Here is a 21,948-nt window from a genome sequence, read left to right as displayed (position 1 = left end):
AATTGATACATACCTCCTAAAGCCTCCATGTTCTGCAAAGGACCTGAATTACCAAGGAGCAGTCAATGGATGGAAAAATGGTATATTCTGAAGAATTATCCATCCCTAATTTATGTCTATCTTCAGTTGTGGCTTGACTGTTATAGGTGCTGAGTTTTATTTACAATCTTAAAAGATATTTATGATCTGTTTGCTATGAAGTTTGATTATTGATCAATTATGCGTGTTTTTATACACTTTCGTCACATTATAGGTATATAGGACATGATTGTGCTTTGAATACATTGGTGTTTAAGATAAATAGCATGATTTGTAGAGTAACCAGCTTAAAAAATGTATTAGGTTCTGTGATCTGACATTTGTTTGAAGTAAATCATAAGATATCAAAGTATTTGGAATGTTGATCTTAAACTTGGAGTTTTGCACACCCCTCCCTTCAACAAAGAACGACCCAGATTGAGAATACAGGCCAGGTGTATAACAGAACTTGTAACATCAAAGGGCTTGGTGTGTATTAGTATTTGTGATAGTACATGGCTAGATGTGGATTGAAGCTTGAAACAGAATAGGGCATGTAATAGAACTTTGTTACAGTATAGGGATGGGTGTGTATTAGAAGGCAAGGTGTGTATTAGAGTTTGAGATAGCACAGGGCTAAGTGTGTATAACTGTTTGAGAGCGTACAGGGCAAGGTGTGCATAAAACCTTGAGACAGTACAGAGCATGTGTTAGAATTTCAGATGATACATGGCTAATGGGTGTGTAATGGAGCTTGAAACAGTACAGGGCATATATTAGAACTTGAGACAATACAGGGCCACATATAGCATAGAACAGGAGACAATACAGTACCATATGTGTATTAGAGTTTACATTAGTACAGGGCTAGATGTATGTTAGAGTTTAAGATAGTACATGTGTGTATTAGATATTGACCATTGTACAGTGTGTGTTAGAGCTTGAGATATAGTGTATTGAAGCTTTTGACAAGCCATAGCCATGTTTGTATTAGAACTTGAGACAATGCAAAACTTTTGACAATTGTTGGGTTGGATGTGTATTGGATCTTGAGACAGTATAGGGCCAGATGTGTGTGAGTGTTTGAGATAGTACAGGGCTAGATGTGTATTAGAGTTTGAGATGTTACAGGTCAAAGTGTATATTGAGATTTGAGACAATACAGAGCTAGGTGTGAATTAGAACTTAAACAATACAGGGATAGGCATATTTTAGAATTGGAGACAAACCAGGGTCAGGTGTATGTTAGAGTTTGAGACAGTATATGGTCAGGTGTATATTAGAGTTTGAGGCAATACATGGCCATGTGTGTATCATAGTTTGAGACAGTACAGGCCCAGGTGTGTATTAAAGTGTGTAACAGTACAGGGTTAGATGTTTATTAGAGTTTAAGACAATGCAAGACCAGGTATTTATGAGATCTTGAGAAAATACAGGGTCAGGTGTGTATTAGAGCTTGATACAGTATGGGCCATGTGTGTATTTGAGTTTGAGATGGTAAGTACTAAGTTGAGCTTGAGACAATACAGAACCAGGTGTGTATTAAAGCTAAAGACAATACAGGACCAGGTGTATACTAGAGTATGAGTTGGTGGAGGGCCAGATGTGTGATAATACAGGTTAGGTATATATCAGAAACTGAGACAGTACATAGCCAGGTGTTTATTTTAGCTTGAGACAATATGGGCCCAGGTGTGCATTATAACTTTAGTGAGTACAGTGGAAAATGTGAGACAGTACAGGTCTAGGTAGGTATACAGTCTTGACACAGAATATTTTACTTTGCAGTTGGACCTACAAACATACCTGGAGAGATTTGATAGAGGCTTGATATTGTAGGAATACATCACTGCTATGAAATAATTATTATTATGCTTTCTTTCTTTATTTTAATAGAATGCTTCTACAAGAAATTTACCCTTCCCACACTTCCATCTGGTGTTGTCTGTTCAGTGTCTGAAACATGCACCTCTATCGATTGCTGTGTCACGGTGAATGCTCTGAGGTTGAGCATGCATACTTACCTGAACTTGGACTTTTGCAACTTTGAAATCTCTTATGGGATTGAAAAGTTAACAGGATTGCAGAAAATCTTTTCTTACAACTGGGGTAAGAAAATGTGTTGTAATTTTTATGTTTTCTCATAGAACATTGAGTCCTAGGTAGCTGTTTATTTAATTGTTGTTTGAATATTTGGGTCATCATTTGTGTCAATGTCATATTAAAGATAAACAAAAAATTACTGATCTCAAATTGATAACTTGTCAATAATGGAATGTTAACAAAATTTGGAGAATCATCTTAGTGCCATTAAATTAACATAGGAGTTAATACATAAATAAAATTTTGTTCCATCCTTTTTTTTCTTTTCTTACAAATGAAAGTAGTTATCAGTGAAAATGTGATTCTATTGTGTGTCCATCTGTCTGTATATACATGCATATGAATATACATGCATCTTTCTGTTACCTCTTTTGTTTCTGCACAGTAACTTATTCATCACAAATCCTGGATAAGTTTTGGTGTCAAAGGCCCAGGGTCAAAGTAACTGTGATAGAAAGAAGCTTTGGTTGTCCATCACAGACCTAGATTAAACTTTGTGGATTGCATGTACATGAATTAGGGCAGAACCTTATATTTTGAGTCAGCATGTCAAAGATCACTTTCACTTTGTCTCAGGAAGGAGCATATTAACTTTTAGGTCAAAAGGTCAAAGACCAAGGTCACTGTGAGTGAAAGAACGAAAATTGTTTTTCCCCATATAACTTTAGTTCGTGGCTTTGTATTTTGATGAAAGTTTGTAGAACTTGCACTTAATATACAAATTTTAAAGAGGATTTTGATTTTGATGTCAAATGTGAAAGGTCAGAGTCATTGGTCTTCAATTAAAAATTGGGTTTTTGCAAAGCAATTTTATTATGGTGTTAGCTCCTTGACCTGACTCGGTGGATGACTTGCACATAGGATAAGAAAGAAACCTTTTGACTTTGGGATCTAAAGATCAAAGGTCATAGTATATCGGTTAAAAAACAATGGTTTCTGTAATTTAAATCAAACCTGCACACCTTGAACTTTGCCATTGCTGGTCAGTTATCTCCAGAATCAACCATGATCTATTAGTGCCTTGTCAGCTATCTCCAGAATCAACCATGATTTATTAGTGCCTTGTCAGCTATCTCCAGAATCAACCATGATCTATTAGTGCCTTGTCAGCTATCTCCAGAATCAACCATGATTTATTAGTGCCTTGTCAGCTATCTCCAGAATCAACCATGATCTATTAATGCCTTGTCAGCTATCTCCAGAATCAACCATGATTTATTAGTGCCTTGTCAGCTATCTCCAGAATCAACCATGATCTATTAGTGCCTTGTCAGCTATCTCCAGAATCAACCATAATTTTCTAGTGCCATCACAGAGGTATATCAAAGATGGGGTGGTCATATAATGTACTATTCATTGTACTCTTTTATTTTCTTAAAATTTTGACTATTACACTTCAGCTTTAAAATATCATAAGTTTAATTTATTGATTATTTTGTTTTCTTAGTGTCCTTTACTCATTTATCCCTTTCAAATTGAAACAATTGCAACAAAAGAAATTATTTATATGTGACAGTTTTTAATATTTTTTACAGGACAGAAGGAAACTTTGTATCTGGATTCAGGAAATATGATATATTTCAGGTACAGTGTGAAAATTTGGAAATTTTTCTTGCTTATTGTAGTAGAATATGAGACTTTTGGAGTAACATCTTTAAAAAAAATTAAGTAGCAGTCAAAGGGTTATAGTGTTCAACACAAAGATTTCATTTGATGAGTTAAGGTGGCCCATTTCTTGGAGAAAAAGTCATTTTCTAATTCTAGGGGTCATGTGATTTTACAAGAAAAAAATAGTAGCAAATGCAGCCTAAGGTGAGTATACATGAGTGTATTGCATTTTTTTCAGGATTATTTTCATTGGCTTGTATGTAGACTGGTCTAAGTTTAAATCAGAAGTTTTTAAATCTCTTGATCCTTTCTTAAAGAAGCTTGGTATGATTTTTTTAGATACTATGTCCTTTAAACAATAGACTCTGTCTGTTGAGCTGTTTTAGAGATATCCCTCTTTTGTATTAAATCTGCTGGTTATAGACCAGCAGATCTTATGGAATGGTCTGTCATTCAGCATCTCTCCATCCATTAGATAATCACTACTTATCCAAATTGTATCCATCCATCCATTCATCTTATGTTAATATTTATTGTGTCATTTGAGATATGTTCATGAAACTTGGTATGCATTTATATCATGACGGGAATTTGGTAGGGTTTGTGCTTTTTCAGATTAGTCCTTTTAGAGTTATCTCCCCATGTTTTAAATTTTCAGTCATCACATTTCTCCTCTTTATGTCTTCAACTTAGTTTGTGTTCATATTATGAAACAAAAGTTTGTATTCCATACAAGATCCAGCTTTGTCAGATTTTAGAGTTATCTACCATTTAGTAATTGTATTTACATTTAACATCCTTGATTTTGAGGTAAAGTGTCTAGTCACAGTGTAAAAGAAATCTTAATCAAACTGGGTTTGCTTTTACACAGTGAATAGACACTGTGTCTTGTAGAATAATCAGCTCTGATTAGCATTTTAAGAGTTATCGACATTTTAAAAAAATATTGTGACCATCTGTCACCCTCATGACAGTTCATATCTTTTGACCCATTTGAGATAATTTTGTTTTCAAATTTGGAATGTATCTGTTTCATGACAAGAGTTTAGGTTACATGCAAGAATGGGCTTTGTCAGATTATTGTTTTTTGAGCTTAGTGTATTCCACTTGCTTACTAAGAGATTCATTTTGTTTTTGGAAGGTCATCAGTGATTGGCTAATGAGACAAAAACAACTAATCATGAATGCCAATATATAAAATACTGATGTAACCAGCGTGTAGATGAATCATGCACATTATATCTGAATAAAACAATCAGCAGATGCAGAGAACTTGTTCTGTCTTTTATTGAGCTGCATCCAGTAAACTCGTGTTGAGAAATAGAAGTAAAATAGTAAACCGAGCCTTGCTAAAGACTTAATTTTTCTGCATGCACAAACATGTATGAATTACTTGATGCAATTCAGTGAAAATCCAGTAACCACTGCTTTGAGTTCTAGGTTGCCTTGGGGAAATTGATACTCCTAGGAATTAGGGGTCATGATGACCCTTTGGGTTTAAAGATATTTTACTATGCTTAATAAAATCGCATAACTAGTGTTTTAAGAGTTTAGTCTGGCATGAACATTCAGTCATATTTAACTCATCTTGTGTGAAGCTTTATGGAGAATAAAATAAATGAATGAAAATATTTCTAATCGCAGTAACAGACAATAATTGTTATGATAGAAAAGTGAGGAGTCATTCAAATTGGGACCGAGGATAGATATGAAACATTTTCTTATTATGTGCTGCATTAAGATAGATTGCTAATTAAATTCCTTTTACTCAACAGCTACAGCATTGGGAAGTTGGATGATTCCAAGATGTTTGTAGTGAATCTGGACTTTAATGTGTGTTTAGAAAAGGGCCAGCCTTGCCAGCTGTCACTCCCATTCATGAAGGATGCGCTGATACCACAGCCGCTCTGCAACACCAATGTCAGCTTTGTTCCAGGCGGTACTGTGTTATGTTGCTTGTATTTTTCTTTCTCTGTTATATTGCAGTGCTAAGGAAGTAATGAACGATTGTGTTTTTTTTATTTTATGAAATTGGAGGTTACTGAACAGATTTTTAAAATACTGATGTTTTGTACTCAGAGTTTTGTTAATATAGCAGTATGAATGCTTGAGATAAATATTAAGTTTTAATTTCCATAATTTGAACCACAAGTAATATGCAGAATTTACCAACTGACACAGTGAAGTCTGTTGTGCTACATTAAATGTTGCTATTTTGAACAGTGTCAAATTTTGTGCCCAGTGCCAAGGGGCTTATAGAATGCTGGGTTCAGGCTATCATATATCAAGGTCGGGTAGCCCAACAGATTTCTATATGATACCATAAATTATTCAGGTTTTTTAAAGCATACTTACAACACAATAATACAGAGGATTGTTACTGACAGATAAGAAATTATAGTCATAGTTTTTAATATAACAGGTCCATATTTATGTGCCCTCTTTTCTGTCATTGTGGTACAAAATTTAAGATGAGCTTCCTTTATCTTTCCTTTGGCCTACTTAGTGGCCGTCTAGTTTTGAAATTTCTTCGACCCTGTTTAATATTCTTGATACTGGAACAAATTTTGTCTGCAAATTTCCCATAATGTAATATTTGCTTCAGTTGCCTGTTACCATGTGTTGCAGAGTTCTCCCTGACCTCGTACATGGATAAGATGGGATGGGGTGATGCCTTATCCTCAGCAGCAGCCAAAGAGCTCCTTGACATGCTTGGACTGACACAAAACATCCTGCTAAACCCACCATGTGATAGAAACCAGGCTCCTTATTCAGCAGTAGAACCATACTGGACAAATGGTAAGTGATGACAGAAATCTATGGAGAACGTTAGGATGATTTTGGTTTGCAACATTTCCGTATTGATCATGGATTACTTGAGGTTAATCTTGTTGAAACCTGAGAATGCAAATGTAAATTTGAAGTTGCTGTAAATGTTGACATTTATTGGTCAAAACTATTTTTTTATACATATTTTGTATTTTACACAAAAGTTCTTTGTTATGCAATTCAGCACCAAGTCTTTTTATATTAATTTCAAGAAAAACAGACATTTTGTGACCTAAAACAATAATTGCAGTCTCTTGAACAGTCATTGAGAAGTTTTGAGCAAAGAAATTATTATTAATAAGGACTGTGGGGGTTGGTACTGTTTGCTTTAATTCGCTTACATTTCCAGTCTCTTCAGAACAGAATAGTTAAAAAGATGGATAAATTGATTGTGCATGTTGATTATAACTGTTATATATTTTCAGAATGTTCCTTTGTGAACACGTCCAATCTTCCAAAGCTGGATCATCGCATGTCTTGTTACATCCCCAAATACTGTACTGCCATTAATTGCTGCCTCCGTGTTGAGAAACTAGCCAAGTCATTTTTGTCCAAGATTGATTTGAACCCTTGCAACAACACCTTTGACATTGCTATTGAAAATTTCAAGAAATCTTTTGTATTGCTGGATTATGGATCATTAGGTATTTTTTGTTTCTCAGATTTTACTACTAAGATTTTTTTGTTAGAAAACTGATTGTTTAGAAGGTTCCTTTTACTTTTAGGTTTGATAAGAAAAATAGCAAGTTTATGAATCATTGATAGTAAAAAAGTGAGGAAAAATATCGTTTTATGATAAAGATGTTAAAGGGATGAATGCTTTTTTCATGGCATAAATACTAAATGATGAATTTGCATTGTGATTCTTATATAAAAACTGAGAATCAGTCATTAAAGTGCCACTTTTACAAGGTTATATTGCAAAAGGGTAAATATTGATAGATGAATGAAAATCTGGCAATAACACCTTCTAGCTTGGAAGAGATCGGAATAGGATCATTGACAGAATTTAATAGGTAACATAGAAAAGTTTCTGAATGTTTTGTTAATATATATATATATATATATATATATATGTTCTTTTTCAGCTGTTTCCAATAGCTTCTGGTTGTTTGGAATTTTCAGGGCTGAGTAAGTAAATGTTATCTAGAGTAAGTTTATGCAGCATTTCATCATTGCCCCTTAACTCTAACACTGTTCCTGTTGTTGTTGTTGCAGGCTTAATGCCATTTTTCAGCACACAATAGGCTATACATGGCGGCCAGTATTAATGATGGAGGAAGAACCCGTGAAAACACCGGGAAGAACCACCAACCCTCGAGAAGCTACTGGCAAGCCTTCTCACATACCTACATTGGCCGAATCCGAGGCTCGAACCTACGCAGACAGAGGTGAGATGGCTGTGATCTGTAACGGAGAGCGCTTTAGACCACTCGGCCACGCGGGGCCCCCACTGTTCCTGTAATAAGGTGGATATGATCATTATGTAGTAGTAAAGGAAACCTGCTATGATGTGAATTAAAAATTATAACACAGTCATTGTGTGACTTCAAATTTTATAGCCTTTTCAAAAATTTCCCCCAAACTGGTTTCTTTTACTTATTGCAGAGTTTTATTGCCAATGCAGATAAGAATGATTCCTTAATCTGGTGAAATGTTTTCTTTAAATAATTAATGATGTTAACGGTTTCTGTTTGTGAATGTTCGTTCCATCACTCTGAACATGTCCACTGACCATGTACACTTTCTTTCCAAACGGCATTATTAGTATACCATAAATAACGATATTCAACGAAATTTCAATCAATGAAAATTTCACTTATGCCCACTGGAGGCAATACTTTAATAGATAAAACCAAGTGCATAAGTTATTTAGGAGATGAAATTTGTATTTCAGTTCTATAATTAAATCTAATTATGGTAAATGTAATGTGCCCTCTTATATTCAAACATAAAATGCGTCAGTCTACTGTAACAGCTATGTCCATGAGCATTTGTCTGAGAACGTAATTAAGTGCCAACCATGTTTTCGTATCTGACTTGCAAAAGTATTTGTTGTATTGTTGCATTGAATTAAAAGGTGACTTCCTTTGTATTATGATGTTAATTGCATCTTTTGTATCAAATAAAAGATGTGGAATAAAAAAAAGTTAAAAGGCTTGCAAATCTAACAACCCCAGTCATATGTTAGGTGAACTCATTTCAGTGGATCAATCGAAATAAATATTTTTGTGTACTTAATATTATTAGACCACCTTAAATTAAGCTACTCAATCATTCATGTGATCAAAGATAGCAAGGCAAGGCAACCGAGTGAAATGATTACATCGTGAAATAATGATCTTTGTTTCACAGATATGGATAATTTTGGGGTTTCAGAATTGGAGACAAACCTGAATTGGCATTTTGATATCTTAAGGATGAGAAGTTTCACTATTACTTGCAATGAAATCATGGCATCAATATTTTACTAACTCAAAAGTACAAAAATTTACTGTTGACGTAGACAATTGCTGCATGAAATAAATCTCGCTGTTTGTTGAAAAATAAGAATTTTGTTTCATGGTGTAGTAACAGTTTGTCTGCTTCCCTGCTTTGTAATCTCCCTACTTTGCGACTGCTCCAGTAACCTAGTGGTTAGAGTGTCCGCCTTGTGGGAGGTTGCAGGTTTGAACTCGGGTTGATTCATACCAAAGAGTTATAAAAACGGTACTAACAGCTGCCATGTTAGATGCTCAGCATTAAAAGGTTAGCATTAGGACTAGTCAGCCTGGTGTCAGAAGAATGTGACTGGGTCAGCAATCATGCTACATGTCTGGTGCATTATACCTCAGTGCTAGATATCACTATAAACTGTCACGCTGTAGACATCGTAGCCATATGACTTAATAATTTTTAAAACTACATAAAACATCCAACTCAACACACACACACACACACACACAATCTCCCTACTTTGAACTCCACTATCATATAATATGCAGGGAACCAGACTAATCAACAACTAAATTCAGTGAAGTTACACACAAATGTTTTCACATACATTTGAAGGTTGTTGAAACCAGTTGGAAAAATTTAATGATCTTTCAGATGTTGGGCATCTTGAAAATAAATTTAATTATACAGAATAATCAAAATTTCTTTAGAAAAATCACTTTATTGACAATTATTCTCAAAGCTATTAAACAGCTTAGTTTCCCCACCTCACTGTGGTTTTGTCATGGATAGTTTCGCTTTTGTTATTTTTGGCAGTTCCATGTAACTCACACCTTTGCTTATGGTGTAGTCCATGTTTTTGGACCCCACTGTTTGTGAGTTATCGAGGGAGAGGTGTACAAGGTCATATGTGTGCTTTATTTGATTTTGTTTTCTTCAACTAAACACAAGTTTCTTATTATAAACTCAATGTGCATTTTAGGCAGTTTATTGTTGGTCAGTAATCAGTCCCATCTTACACATCATGAATATTAAAATAATTACACTTTTTAGTGTTCCATTAGTACTTTTTAGTGTTCCATTAGTACTTTTTAGTGTTCCATTAGTTAATGCAGGTTTATTGACAAGAAATGTTTAGTATTCAGATTTTGAATGGAACCTAGGAGAGAACATTCTATAAATAATTCTTTGAACACATTTTGGTAGAATTGCCTTTATGGATACAGTAAGATCATTTCATGAGAACACGATTATTACTTACAGTATTAATTTGCCATTTCTCTTACACATGTATGCATCAATGTATAGTTCTCTGCAAAAAGTTAAGTATGAAATATGTAATCAATGTTTTCACTATTTCTTGTTCAATATGCATTATTAGATTTTTTTAGCTGCATCACTGCTGCCTACATTGCAACCATCCTTCCTCCCACATGCCTTTTATAGACAAAAAGGAATAACTTCACTGACTTGTCTTGATTTTCACAATATGTTACATCGCATGATGGTACTTGGTGGACCACAACCATTGTGTTATAGCAGGGTTGTCACTGTACAAGACTGTTCAGTCATAAGGTGGTAGTATACACAATGGCCCATGTGCACAGGATTATAACGGGGGAGTAATGTACTGAAGATAAAATATTTTATTTACCCATTTTTGGGGGTCAAAATTTTGTCAGAAAAATGTTTCTGCAGGTATTTTGCTATATATTAAACATGAGCACAGTTGGTAAGGCTCTGATGTTTCACATCATATACATTTTTATTAAAGCCTAAATACATGCGAATGTTGATATTTTTTTAACGAGTTTGAATTACATGTACTTTCAAATTAAATGATAAAATAAATCTGTACAGTATATATTGTTTGGGAAGAAAATAGCTTTCACAATAACTTCATTGTTCTCTTGCAGACCCCAGCAATCAAACTGTTGATTGATTCTGTCTTTTTTTCAGTTACAAGATAGAGGACCTTGACCGATTTTTGCTCTTTAGTCTGAATCTCAGTCTGTGTTTCGAGACAGATTTCTGTGAGATCTCTGTTCCTGTCATGAGAAACACCAAACTGCCAAAGTCTCCCTGTGAATGGGCAAATGTGCTCAAGTTACCAGGTACTGTAAATATTACAGATTATTAGAAATTAGAATCAAGTAGAGGTTGGACATGTATGCCACAAATATCCCATTTGTTGCGCAGTAGGATGTGTAATAATTCATAAAGCTTATCTTTGGGAATTGTATAATTTATATTGAAAAGTTTCAGGCACATTTCTCATATAAGAAATGACTGAACATCACAATAAAAAGTACCAGCTCAGGAAAAATGTAGAAAATAAATATTGGTATAAGGGTGGGAACTAGTCTGATGTAATATTATGCAGACCTCATGTGTAGCAGTGACTTTCTACTTTATGGCAAACTTTAGATACGCATATGTACTTGATCAAAATTTTATCATTGATGCTTAGAAAGGAATGTATAAAGAAATAAAGTTTTGAATTCTTAATAGACCAGAAGTCATCCTTTCTTATTTCACTTGTGAAGATTGATTGGTTATGTTGTATCCGAACTTTATAATGACCCAGTTGATTGATTTTGTCCATTTTGGAAGTAACACTAACTCTTATCATGAGGATCTTCAGGGAAACCATTTTATTTAGGTCATATTGTAAGTAAACAAAGTGAAATTTGCTGGATGGAGATTTTCAAAATTTCATATTAAAATTTTTTGGTATTTCATTGTTCTGTTTTACTTGTCAGATACAAGTACCATCTTAAACCAACTGATTACTGATGCCAAAGGACAGCTCACTAATTACCTTGTTGAGTCCACATGGGAAAAACTGGGAATTTCCAAATACCTTCTCCTGGAGGAGTGTAAAGTATCTCAGCCAGGACAGTGGGTTAATTGTAAGTGTCATTTGTTATTTTAATTTCCTCAGGTACATTAACCAGTAGTACAACAAGGGTATTATCTGTAAAACATATTTTGTGCATTGAACTAAATGTTACTATATTATATTTCAGCATTCCAGAATATAAGTCATAGAAATTAATATATCATTCTAGTTCACCTGGTTTTAATGCTGATGATATGGCCTCCTTCATACATTGTGCAACTGTCAACAGTTGTTTTTACATTTCTAAAAAACCACCAGAATAATTTTGACCAAATGTGACACAGATCATCCAGGCATGAATGTCTTTAAACATTTTACAAATTTGGACACAGTTACTTAAAATAGTATAAATCCTTCAAAATAGCATAAATCCTTAAAAATAACATAAATCCTTAAAAATAGCATAAATCCTTAAAATAGTATAAATCCTTAAAATAGTAAAATCCTTAAAATAGTATAAACCCTTAAAAATAGCATAAATCTTTAAAGAACTTAAAAGCCAGAGAACAGAATTATATCAAATTGACAGAAAACATCCTGGAAGGTCTTTCAGGTCTATTCTAATGATGCTAATCCACACTCACACATCCACAATTACTAAAAATAAAAAAGCTGTATACTGTTAGAAGATGACAGATTTTGATTGAAAGCATCTTAACATGAGGACCTTTCTGTAATCAGATATGGTTACTATTACGAGAGATGTGTGTGCGTGTGTTTGTGTGTGTCTGTTTGTATGTATGCTTTGGATTTTTAATCTAGCTTTAAAAAAAATCAGTCATGTTGCTATGATATCTGCAGTGTGGCATTTTATAGTGTTGTCTAGCACTGGGGCATCATGATGCAGACATATAGCATGAGGTTCCACCCAATCACATTATTCTGGCATCAGGTTAACCAGTCCTAACACTAACCTCCTAATGCTGAGTGCCCAGCGAAGTAGCTGTTAGTAACATTTTTTGAAAGTCTTCGTTGTGACTGGACCAGGGTTCGAACCCACTCCTCCCACATTTGCAGTTGATGCTCTAACCACTAGGCCACCAGAGTGGTCGTTACTAAACATAGAAAAACCTTTAAATACCTTCTTCTCAAAATTTTGTCAACAAAATTTGACTGAATTTCACAGAAGCGTCTAGGCATCAAGTGCTTTCAAGTTTGTACAACTGCTGCTGATTTCAGTCATATATGATTACTGTTACTAAAAATAGAAAAATCTTGAAACAACTTGTTTTTCAAAACTGTTTAATGGGATCTGACCAGACTTGACAGTATCTTGGAATGTAGACATTTTAGATTATTACAGTTGATGCGAATCGACCAGTAAGTGTGACCTTAGTTACTAAAAATAGAAAAAACTTTAATGTCTACTCAAAAACTGCTTAACAGAGTTCAACCAATAATCCAGGCATGATAACCTCTCAAATCTGTACAAATGATATTTAACTAACATCAAATAATAGAAGAAAAATCTTGTAAAGGACATAAACAGCACTGCATTTAGAATGAGATCAGTGACTTTTTTATTACTGGATTACATTTGTTTATAAGATCACATTTATTTCTATGCATTACACATACAAAATTGACTTTATAACTGGAAATGTTTTACATTTAAATGATGAAACAGACACAATGGTCAGTAAGTACCCTTATAAACCTTGACAATTGCTCTCTTCGTTCCTGAATTGTTTCATCAACTTATTGTTACTTCTGTAAGCCATGCATTTTTCAGTGTGATATTTGACAGTCTATTGAATACTTGAATGTTTTACATTTCAGTGTGTAACAGAACACTACCAATGACCCTGCCTACCTTACCAAATAATGTCACATGCACACTAGGGAATACCTGCATGTCAGTCCAGTGCTGTGTTGACATCAATTTCAAGGGCCAGCATTTGCGATCATTCTCGTTTAATATCGCACTTGATGCATGCAATTATTTCCTGAACATTAGCATCGAGAACTTGCTTCACAACTACCAGCTGCTCAACTATGAATTTGGAACAAAGCATCATTATAGTTTAAATGGGATAGCGAATATTGAGTAAGTAGGCATACTTGTGCACTCATTTAGAGACATTATTAGTGGTAATATTCTTCATTAATCTATGTTTATTTATTAATGAAATAATTTTGTAAATAGTGCAAGCTAATTTTTGAAAACAAGTTGCAAAAATTTTAATGTAATATTTCATGAATATTCAGATAAATCTTGTTTGCTTGATTTTGTTTTAATCAAGCATTAGTCAGGAAGTGATTCTTTAGCAACACATTTCTATTTCTTCTCTTTTTTCCCATTGTTGAAAAAATCTCCACTTAGGTTTTGTGTGCAATTTCATTTGAACAAATTTAACATATTGTTCATTTACAGTGGTTACACTACTTCTTAGGCTAAGGGATTTTAGGGAATTAATCAGTGAAATTTTAACCCAATGCACATCTAATTTCAGATGAACTGGTTATACTGTCCGATTTAGAACCATCATTTACCTTTTTTCACTCAACCCAAATTACTTCTGAAAATCTTTGGAAGTCTACACAATTTCAATCCCAATAATGTATGATGCATTTAATAAAATTCTTTGTTCCTGCAATAAAATGTGAAATGTGAATATTTTTCTCCATTAATTCCAGTTATTCCATCACTGACTTGAAAGCTGACAAACTTTTTTTGTTGAACATGAACCTGACAGTTTGCTTTGAGAAGCAATCCTGTGTATTTGAATTAAATGTCTTAAAGAACCTTCAGTTGCCAAAGCCTCTCTGCAGTGATAAATTCCCAGGTATTTAGATTTTATTTAGCATTAATAATTTTTCATCAGTTGGTAGCAGTTAGGAAAGTATTGACATTGCATGAAAGGGAATAGAAAATGGGTGAAATAGTGAAAATCTTTGCATCATTGTTTATTTTATCTCTCAGTAAAATATTGTAGGGGCATACTGTGTTACTTACATAAATCCATACATATATCCATCTATCACATCTTGGTTAAAAATTTTTTATCTAGGTCAATTTTCAGGCATTGTTCCATGAATACATTTCCTATTATATTGGATTTGAACTGTATCAAAATTAGTAAATTTAGTGCCCCAAACCTTCAATGTTTTTATCTTCAGAGTAGGCATGTTCAAACATTCAATTTGGACTGTCCAAATGCTCAAATATGGCTGCTGTCATTTGCTGTCACCCTTCAGTGTGTTTAGTTGAACAAATATTTCACAGTTATTCAAAGTAAAAGTAAGTATATGGTGGTAAATACATGGTTTTCTTATAAATATTCATGTTGTTTTGATCATGGCATTTCTCTTTTGGCATAGAACAGATTTCTTTCATGTAATATAAACTTTTTAGAAAGGTGCCAATGATAGACAAGTCTTGTTTGTGTGTATCAGAGTGCTTTAAATTGAACATTAATCTTCATTTCCTATGTCAATTCTGTATTTCAGGACTGAACCTGAATAAATTACTACAAGCAGTGGGTGATTCAGTCACAGATCAACTAGCAGATTACACAGTTGACCTCCTCTTCAACAAACTTGGTATTAGCCAATACATACAGAGTACACAATGTAACAGTGCAGGCCGTCCATATCAACCCTCGGATGATAAGAGATGGAACAGCAGTAAGTTATCTATTAAGAAGGACTGTATATATTAACAAAATTTCGTTTCTATTCAATAGAAGCATGAACCATGTCCAGTGCATGAAAGAGAGAGAGAGGAGGTGTATGTGTATTAATGTTGCTCAATTGCTTTGTAAACACTAATGACAGTATGTTTAGAATTAGTTATGAAGAACAAAGTCATACTAATTTATAACTTACAATGAATGGACAAAAATATTTTCAGAAAAAAAATTATTTTATGAAAGCAACTGTTTCTTCCTTTTTGGAGTTGTGTAGAGTATCATTTATTTCATAATATTTTCTTAAGGGAATAGATAAAAATGAACCATTGATGTGAATGATACTTGAGGAATATGGTGTTTGTTGTTCTTCTTCAGTATGTTACACAATCATAATACATTAGGACTACATTCACTACACAACAAAATCCAGTTAATGATGTTCACCTTATTTTGTGACTTGCTGTTGCAGCAGAGGCATGAAAAGGTCTTATGTTTGCCTTGGCAGAAGTAGGACTGGAGTGGACTTACCTTGGATAGATGGTTTTGTACCAAGTCCCAACAGTCATCCGTTACTTCTACTGTTCTTGTTTTATAAGCAAAATCACTCTTTAGACCTTACAAATACCAGATTGATTTGAGACTTTTAATCAGTTGAGCAATACTTGAAATCACAGGGAAATAGATTCTCGCTGTTTTCCTGTTTCTTGCCTCATCCTAATCATGAATGAATAATCATGATTACACTTCATTTTGCATTGCTTGGATTGACTACTTAATCAATACCCAGGCATCAACATTCCTGTTCACAGTGGTGACTCCCATCAAACTTGAACCCACCTTTTTAAAAGACATGTATGCATTTCTGTGACACTGAAGTCTAAGTCATCAGCAAAGACATTGTGGGCCAGGGAATTTTGAATCCTTTTTTCAGTATGGAATGAGTGGTTATGAGTGGTTCTCAGTGTTCTAGTGATTGGATCCATGTTATATATGTTCTCAGTGGGTATATTTAAACAGTCTAAAAATAGCTTTGACCCCTTCTTCAAGGACCCTTCCATAAAAAATGTCTGTGAGTCTGTCTCAAGTATGGCATGTTTACAAAATAGTACAGCTCAGCAACCATATGTTAGACAAATGATCCAGGTGATAATACATGACAAAGAACATCTGGTTTTGACTCAATTTTTTTTTCATGAAACCTTCCCTCAGAAAACAATGCTAAACCTTGGTGCCAATTCTGATGACCTGTTTAGTACTTCACCTAATGGCCCATGGTACTTTCTAGAAATAAACATTATCTGAATGAAAATAACTTACTCCCAGCAATCTCTCTCAGCCTTTGGGCACCAAAACTTCAGCATGGGTACCCAGATGTTGGGAGGGAGATCGTACATTCCAAAATCTTAGCATGAACATCCCTTTTTAGCAAAATATGAATTCCTTTATTCCCCTCTTGCTTTGACTTGGGTTCTTGCCAACAAGAACAAATCAAATTCTTATTCCATCATAGTTCTTTATTCATCTGGCCACAAGATTTAAAACCCCCTTAGGTTGGGTCGGAAATCTGGGCACTTTTTCACATCCGGGCATTTTTAGAGCATATTTATGACCACCGAGGTGAAAGCAACCTCCATTATTCAAAGTGACTTGCAAAGCACGTGGGGGAAATTTATTTAAAAAAATTAAGATTGCCAAAGATTGACAGAACTTTAAACATAATTTTATCATGTTTAATAATAATCTGATTAAAACTTTGAAACAAACTACTACTTACTACAGTGTTGTTGTTATTGCTATTATATTCTAGATTATAGATATCTTGGATGTGTATTCTCTTCCTAATATTCATGGCATGGATAAAAATTGCTAGTAGGACAAGCAAAAAAGTCGGTTTATAATTTGAAGACTAGACTTAATTGGTTTAGTAAACCAATAGCTACAAAAACTCCATTCCAAATATTTGATACTAAAATAGCACCAAATTATTATTATTATTATTATTATTATTATTATTATTATTATTATTATATTTTTAAAATGTTTATATCTTCAGGATTATAAGTAATAACAATGTGATTTTTAAAAATCTGAGCTAGTTAAATTATTTAGAGAAAAATAGGTTAAACAAAAAGGTGTACAGTTACTTCAATGAAATATTAAAAATAAACAATAAAACAAAGTTATCAGGTATATCTGTGAGATGGTTGTACACATCAGGACTATCTTTAATTTCCACGACATTAAGTTTTTGTAAATAGCGCGCATATGCATCTTTTTGTAACCATAAGACACTGCAAGAATGACTAACTGATCTTATGATTGCTGTATTTATATTCGTCATTTTATTAATGAACATTGTAGAATATACCAACTAATATACTGAGACAGTCTTCAAACTGTCATGACACTAATTGGCAGATGCTGTCATGCACACATGTGTGCAACATGTACACACCTTCTCAACCTACAATAATAATTAGACACACATTAGTGGTTTTATATCCTGCTTTTAAAGAAGATTTTGCAGCAGTTCCTAACTGAAAAAAGAAATAATAAACAAAATAAATGCAAAATAAAACAGTTTGCAATATTTACCATATATAATGCTGCAGTACTTTGACTAAAATATTGTTGTCACCTAGCAATATGACAGAAAGTAGGTCGCTAAAGTGAGTGAGATCATCCTGACCAAACCTATTGTTTTTTAATTGTTTCCCTACTGGAATGCCCTATAAGGATCATTTTGCTGGTGACCCTTATGTTGTTTGAGAGTCAAATGTTAGCCCAGGAATCTCTTCTGCTAATCAACCTCTCTCCTTACCAATTTGATTTCAAAAGTCCTGTAGAAAGTGAGGGAATCAAAGTGCCAACTAAGGATGATTGATCCTTCAATCAGTTCTACCCATAAGGTCAGTGGCTTGGTAGATGTCTCATCACAATTGTTAAAGATTGCAAAATCTCTTAGGCATCTCTTAGAGCAAATCGATACCACTGGTAAAAAGTCATGTTACCAATGTAACCACTGTTCTCCACATGTACTTTGTCTAGAGTGTTCAGAAGTCTTTAATATAAAAATTAGCCAGGATCAGTGTTTACTTCCTCTCTACTTGACTTTGTGGATCTGACAATTATTTTTCAACCAGCTGAAAAAGTTGCTATCGATCAATTCTGTTTTCTTATATAATCTATTCCTTTCAGATCTGTTAGGAAAAGTGAGAAGGTGAGAAAGCAAGAGACACAAGAGTTGCTCTTAAACAGTCAGCACAGTCTACATGATCTTGTTATTAAAAATACAAGAGAAGTAATAATTCTGGCTAAAGAATTAGCATTGTCATTTCTCAGCAATGGCAAGTTTTTTTTCTTTTTTCTCCTGACGAAGCGAGTTATAGGTGGTCATATGCCACGAGTTTTGGAGGCAGGCATGCAGGGGAAAAAGAGGAATACATTTTCTCCTTTGTCAGTCATCAGTCATCGTTATTACACCATTGCCTATGCTGGATTTCATTAGCCAAACCCTTCACTTTTGTCATCCTGTCTTCTTGAAGGAGTTCACAAGTGATTCCATGAAAGGGATGTTTTTTTACACAAGAAAATCTAGTTTTTTTGTTTATAAAGAGCAGTGTAGATACTGCAAAACCACACACACAGTGCTTCTGCTCCATCACATTTTTGTTGTGAAGTCCAGTGACAAATGCGATAGAACTGTGATGAGTACATGATTAGTCTTAACGTGTCAGACATGTAATTCTATATATGATTCACATGACCCCAGTCATAGTCATTGGGCTGTCATTGAGGGTTTGGAACATCTGCTGCATGGATGGCAAAGTTCCTACATAAGACACAACAAAAACATTTGTAAAGTCTGGTTGTGGTTGTCATCATGAACAACTTTACTTCCCTCCTTGTATGGTGGATAATCAGTGAAGAGAAGTCAGAACTTGTCTCGTATAAAAATTTTGGTCCATCTAGGCATGGAACCTATGACACATATCAGCTTTGCATCTTCCTTCCAAATGCACCAAATGAATTGTTCATGTATCAGAGAAAGCAACAACCAAGACTTTGAAGTTGGACCAAGTCATATCTCATTTCAGAATATCCTACTCATGGGTGACATTTCTTGTAAAGTCTTCAAAACCATTAGGTAAGTATGGTTTTTGGTTTTCAACATGAACAACTCTACTTTCCTCATCTGCAGTTCTGGGTGGATAATCAATGAGAGAAGTCAGACCTTATCCCTTCTTAGCATGTTGTTCGTCTAGATTTGGAGCTATTAAGACATTAACTTTGCATCTTTCTCACAAAAACATCAGAAGTACAGCTCATGCATCAGAGAAATCATCAAACAAGACCTTGTTTAGGTGATGAAGTTTCTTACAGATCCTTGGTGTATTCGTTGCATGGGTGGATCTGTTTCAATACCAGTTTACTATGGCTGTGAATGGCATGTTGACTGTTCAAGAGAAGGCTCTTCATATATCAACCTCTTGGAAATGAAAACCATTCTCAATGTGGGTGGAACATATCCATGAAACATGGTCCCGATAATGTTGGATAAACTCCTCCTTCACTTTTGGCTCCTTTCAGGGATGTGCTGAATGGAAAGGAGTTTGGAGCTTCAGTCATGAAGAGGATTGCAGCAGCTTTTGATCCTTCACTTTGAGGACATACAAAGTGAATTCATTCGTTGTCATTGACTGGTATCACATCATTGAAGTCACTCTCATCCCTCATTCCCCAATGGTGAACAATGGACAGACATTGACGGCTTACTCAGAAAATCCTGTCATTGTTGGCAGGTCAGGTTCATCACAACATGGATTTTTTTATACTTCAGCTGGACTTTAAAATTGTTTTCTCTTAAACCACATTGATACATAATACCATGTACTAACTGTAGTACATGTCTCAAACACAACCTGAAGCTGCTCCACATATGCTAGGATGACAGAGGCAGGGTGGGTTAAGAGGATATAATTCTCTCTGTCACAAAAACCTATTCTCCTAACTTGTGAAGATTGTTAAACATATTTAAAGAAGAGCCCAAGTTTTGAAGTGAATGTGTTTCTAAAGTAATACTTGCCTGGTCATAATATCCTCCTATAGTTACATCCTTGGAAGAATATACGCATCCATTCCAGTAGTATCTGATGGCTGGTGTGAATTTGGCATGAATTCTTAAAACCAGACTACTCTGATCTGACTTCAGCCTGGGTAAACAGATGATCTTAAATCTTATTTTTAGTTTGGAAGGGCTGGATTTGCAAGATAGTGGATGTATTCATAACATTTTATGATCAGGTTAGTATTAGTGGAGAAATATTTTTCTCCCATGATTAATATCTGTGAGGGAAAAGGCATATGTGAAACATGCAATGTATAAACTTCTGGCATGGGTATTTGGGATTTATATGTGGACAAGTAAATTGCTTGCAAATGTTTCTTGCACTTTTATATTCTCTCTGTAGTTGTTATGGCACAAGACTATAATCACTTTAGTATTTTAATAATGACATTTCATTGTTTTTTCAGCATGTCCTATCCCAGTGAATTTACCTGTGCTCCCCAACAATGTTGCCTGCCATATGCCAGATATTTGCACTGGATTTGACTGCTGTGTTTACTTCCCATTGCTGGGTCGCTCCTTCCATATCATGGTGAAATTGGATGCCTGCAATTATCTGTTCACACTGCAGTTGGAGAACTGGAAAGGGGAAATTGTTTTATTGGAATATGAGTTTGGCACACCAGGAAATGTTTCTCTGCATGATGTTTTCCAATTTAGGTAAGCTGTGATCCAGAGGAAATGTGCAGAGTTTGTTTTTGCCAGCAAGGCAGAGGTAATACATGGGTATCACGTTCTGATGGCTTTGTTGTTCCCAAAAGGATCAGTGTTGTCTTGTATTTTGATTAATTTCACAGAAATTGGTGTCAAAGAGTCAAGACACTTGATTTATCTTGAGCAGTATAACTGACTGCTTGCTGTAGTAGGTCACATTGACCCACTTTTCTTTAGTGCCAGTGGGGGTAGGTAATGAAGGAATAAATTCCAGCCCATAATCAGATCAAGATGAAACATATACAAATAAAATATTCTCTTCTCTCTTCCTTAAATATGTATTTGATTTTAATCCAGGACTGCCTTTATTATAGGAAATTAACAATTAAATAGCCTATAGTTTTCTTCTATATTGTGGTAACTATATTTGTGAATTACAGATATGTAGGATAAAATGTTCCTTTCTAAATATTTTAGAACAATATATAACCTAAGTTGTGCATCTGCATGCAGTGTGCATAAAAGTCAATGATAAGACATGTAAATCTTGATTTTTGTTATGAAACAATGTATCAGTGATGTGTACATTTCTATTAAGGTGATTACCTCTGATTTGTACTTTTGTTTTCATTTCATGC

The 21,948-nt window shown here is 34.4% G+C and overlaps 1 protein-coding gene across 1 annotated transcript in view; it reads left to right on the top strand.

Annotated features, from left to right (window-relative positions):
- Positions 1–2,030: 2,030 nt before the first annotated feature.
- Positions 2,031–21,948, top strand: part of LOC149782255 (uncharacterized) — a 31,828-nt gene continuing 11,910 nt past the window's right edge. Inside the window, exons 1-12 of the mRNA XM_089935104.1 lie at positions 2,031–2,127; positions 3,657–3,705; positions 5,505–5,668; positions 6,358–6,528; positions 6,984–7,177; positions 7,501–7,574; positions 10,954–11,108; positions 11,757–11,906; positions 13,676–13,751; positions 14,534–14,682; positions 15,347–15,523; positions 21,064–21,316. Coding sequence (XP_089791230.1) covers positions 2,031–2,127; positions 3,657–3,705; positions 5,505–5,668; positions 6,358–6,528; positions 6,984–7,177; positions 7,501–7,574; positions 10,954–11,108; positions 11,757–11,906; positions 13,676–13,751; positions 14,534–14,682; positions 15,347–15,523; positions 21,064–21,316 — 1,709 coding nt within the window. The remainder of the gene's footprint in view (positions 2,128–3,656; positions 3,706–5,504; positions 5,669–6,357; positions 6,529–6,983; positions 7,178–7,500; positions 7,575–10,953; positions 11,109–11,756; positions 11,907–13,675; positions 13,752–14,533; positions 14,683–15,346; positions 15,524–21,063; positions 21,317–21,948) is intronic.

Source organism: Sinohyriopsis cumingii, chromosome 15 (genome assembly GCF_028554795.1).
Source record: "Sinohyriopsis cumingii isolate HCF-2022 chromosome 15, ASM2855479v2, whole genome shotgun sequence".
Lineage (NCBI taxonomy): Eukaryota > Metazoa > Mollusca > Bivalvia > Unionida > Unionidae > Sinohyriopsis > Sinohyriopsis cumingii.
This window is presented reverse-complemented; position numbering and strand designations above follow the sequence as displayed.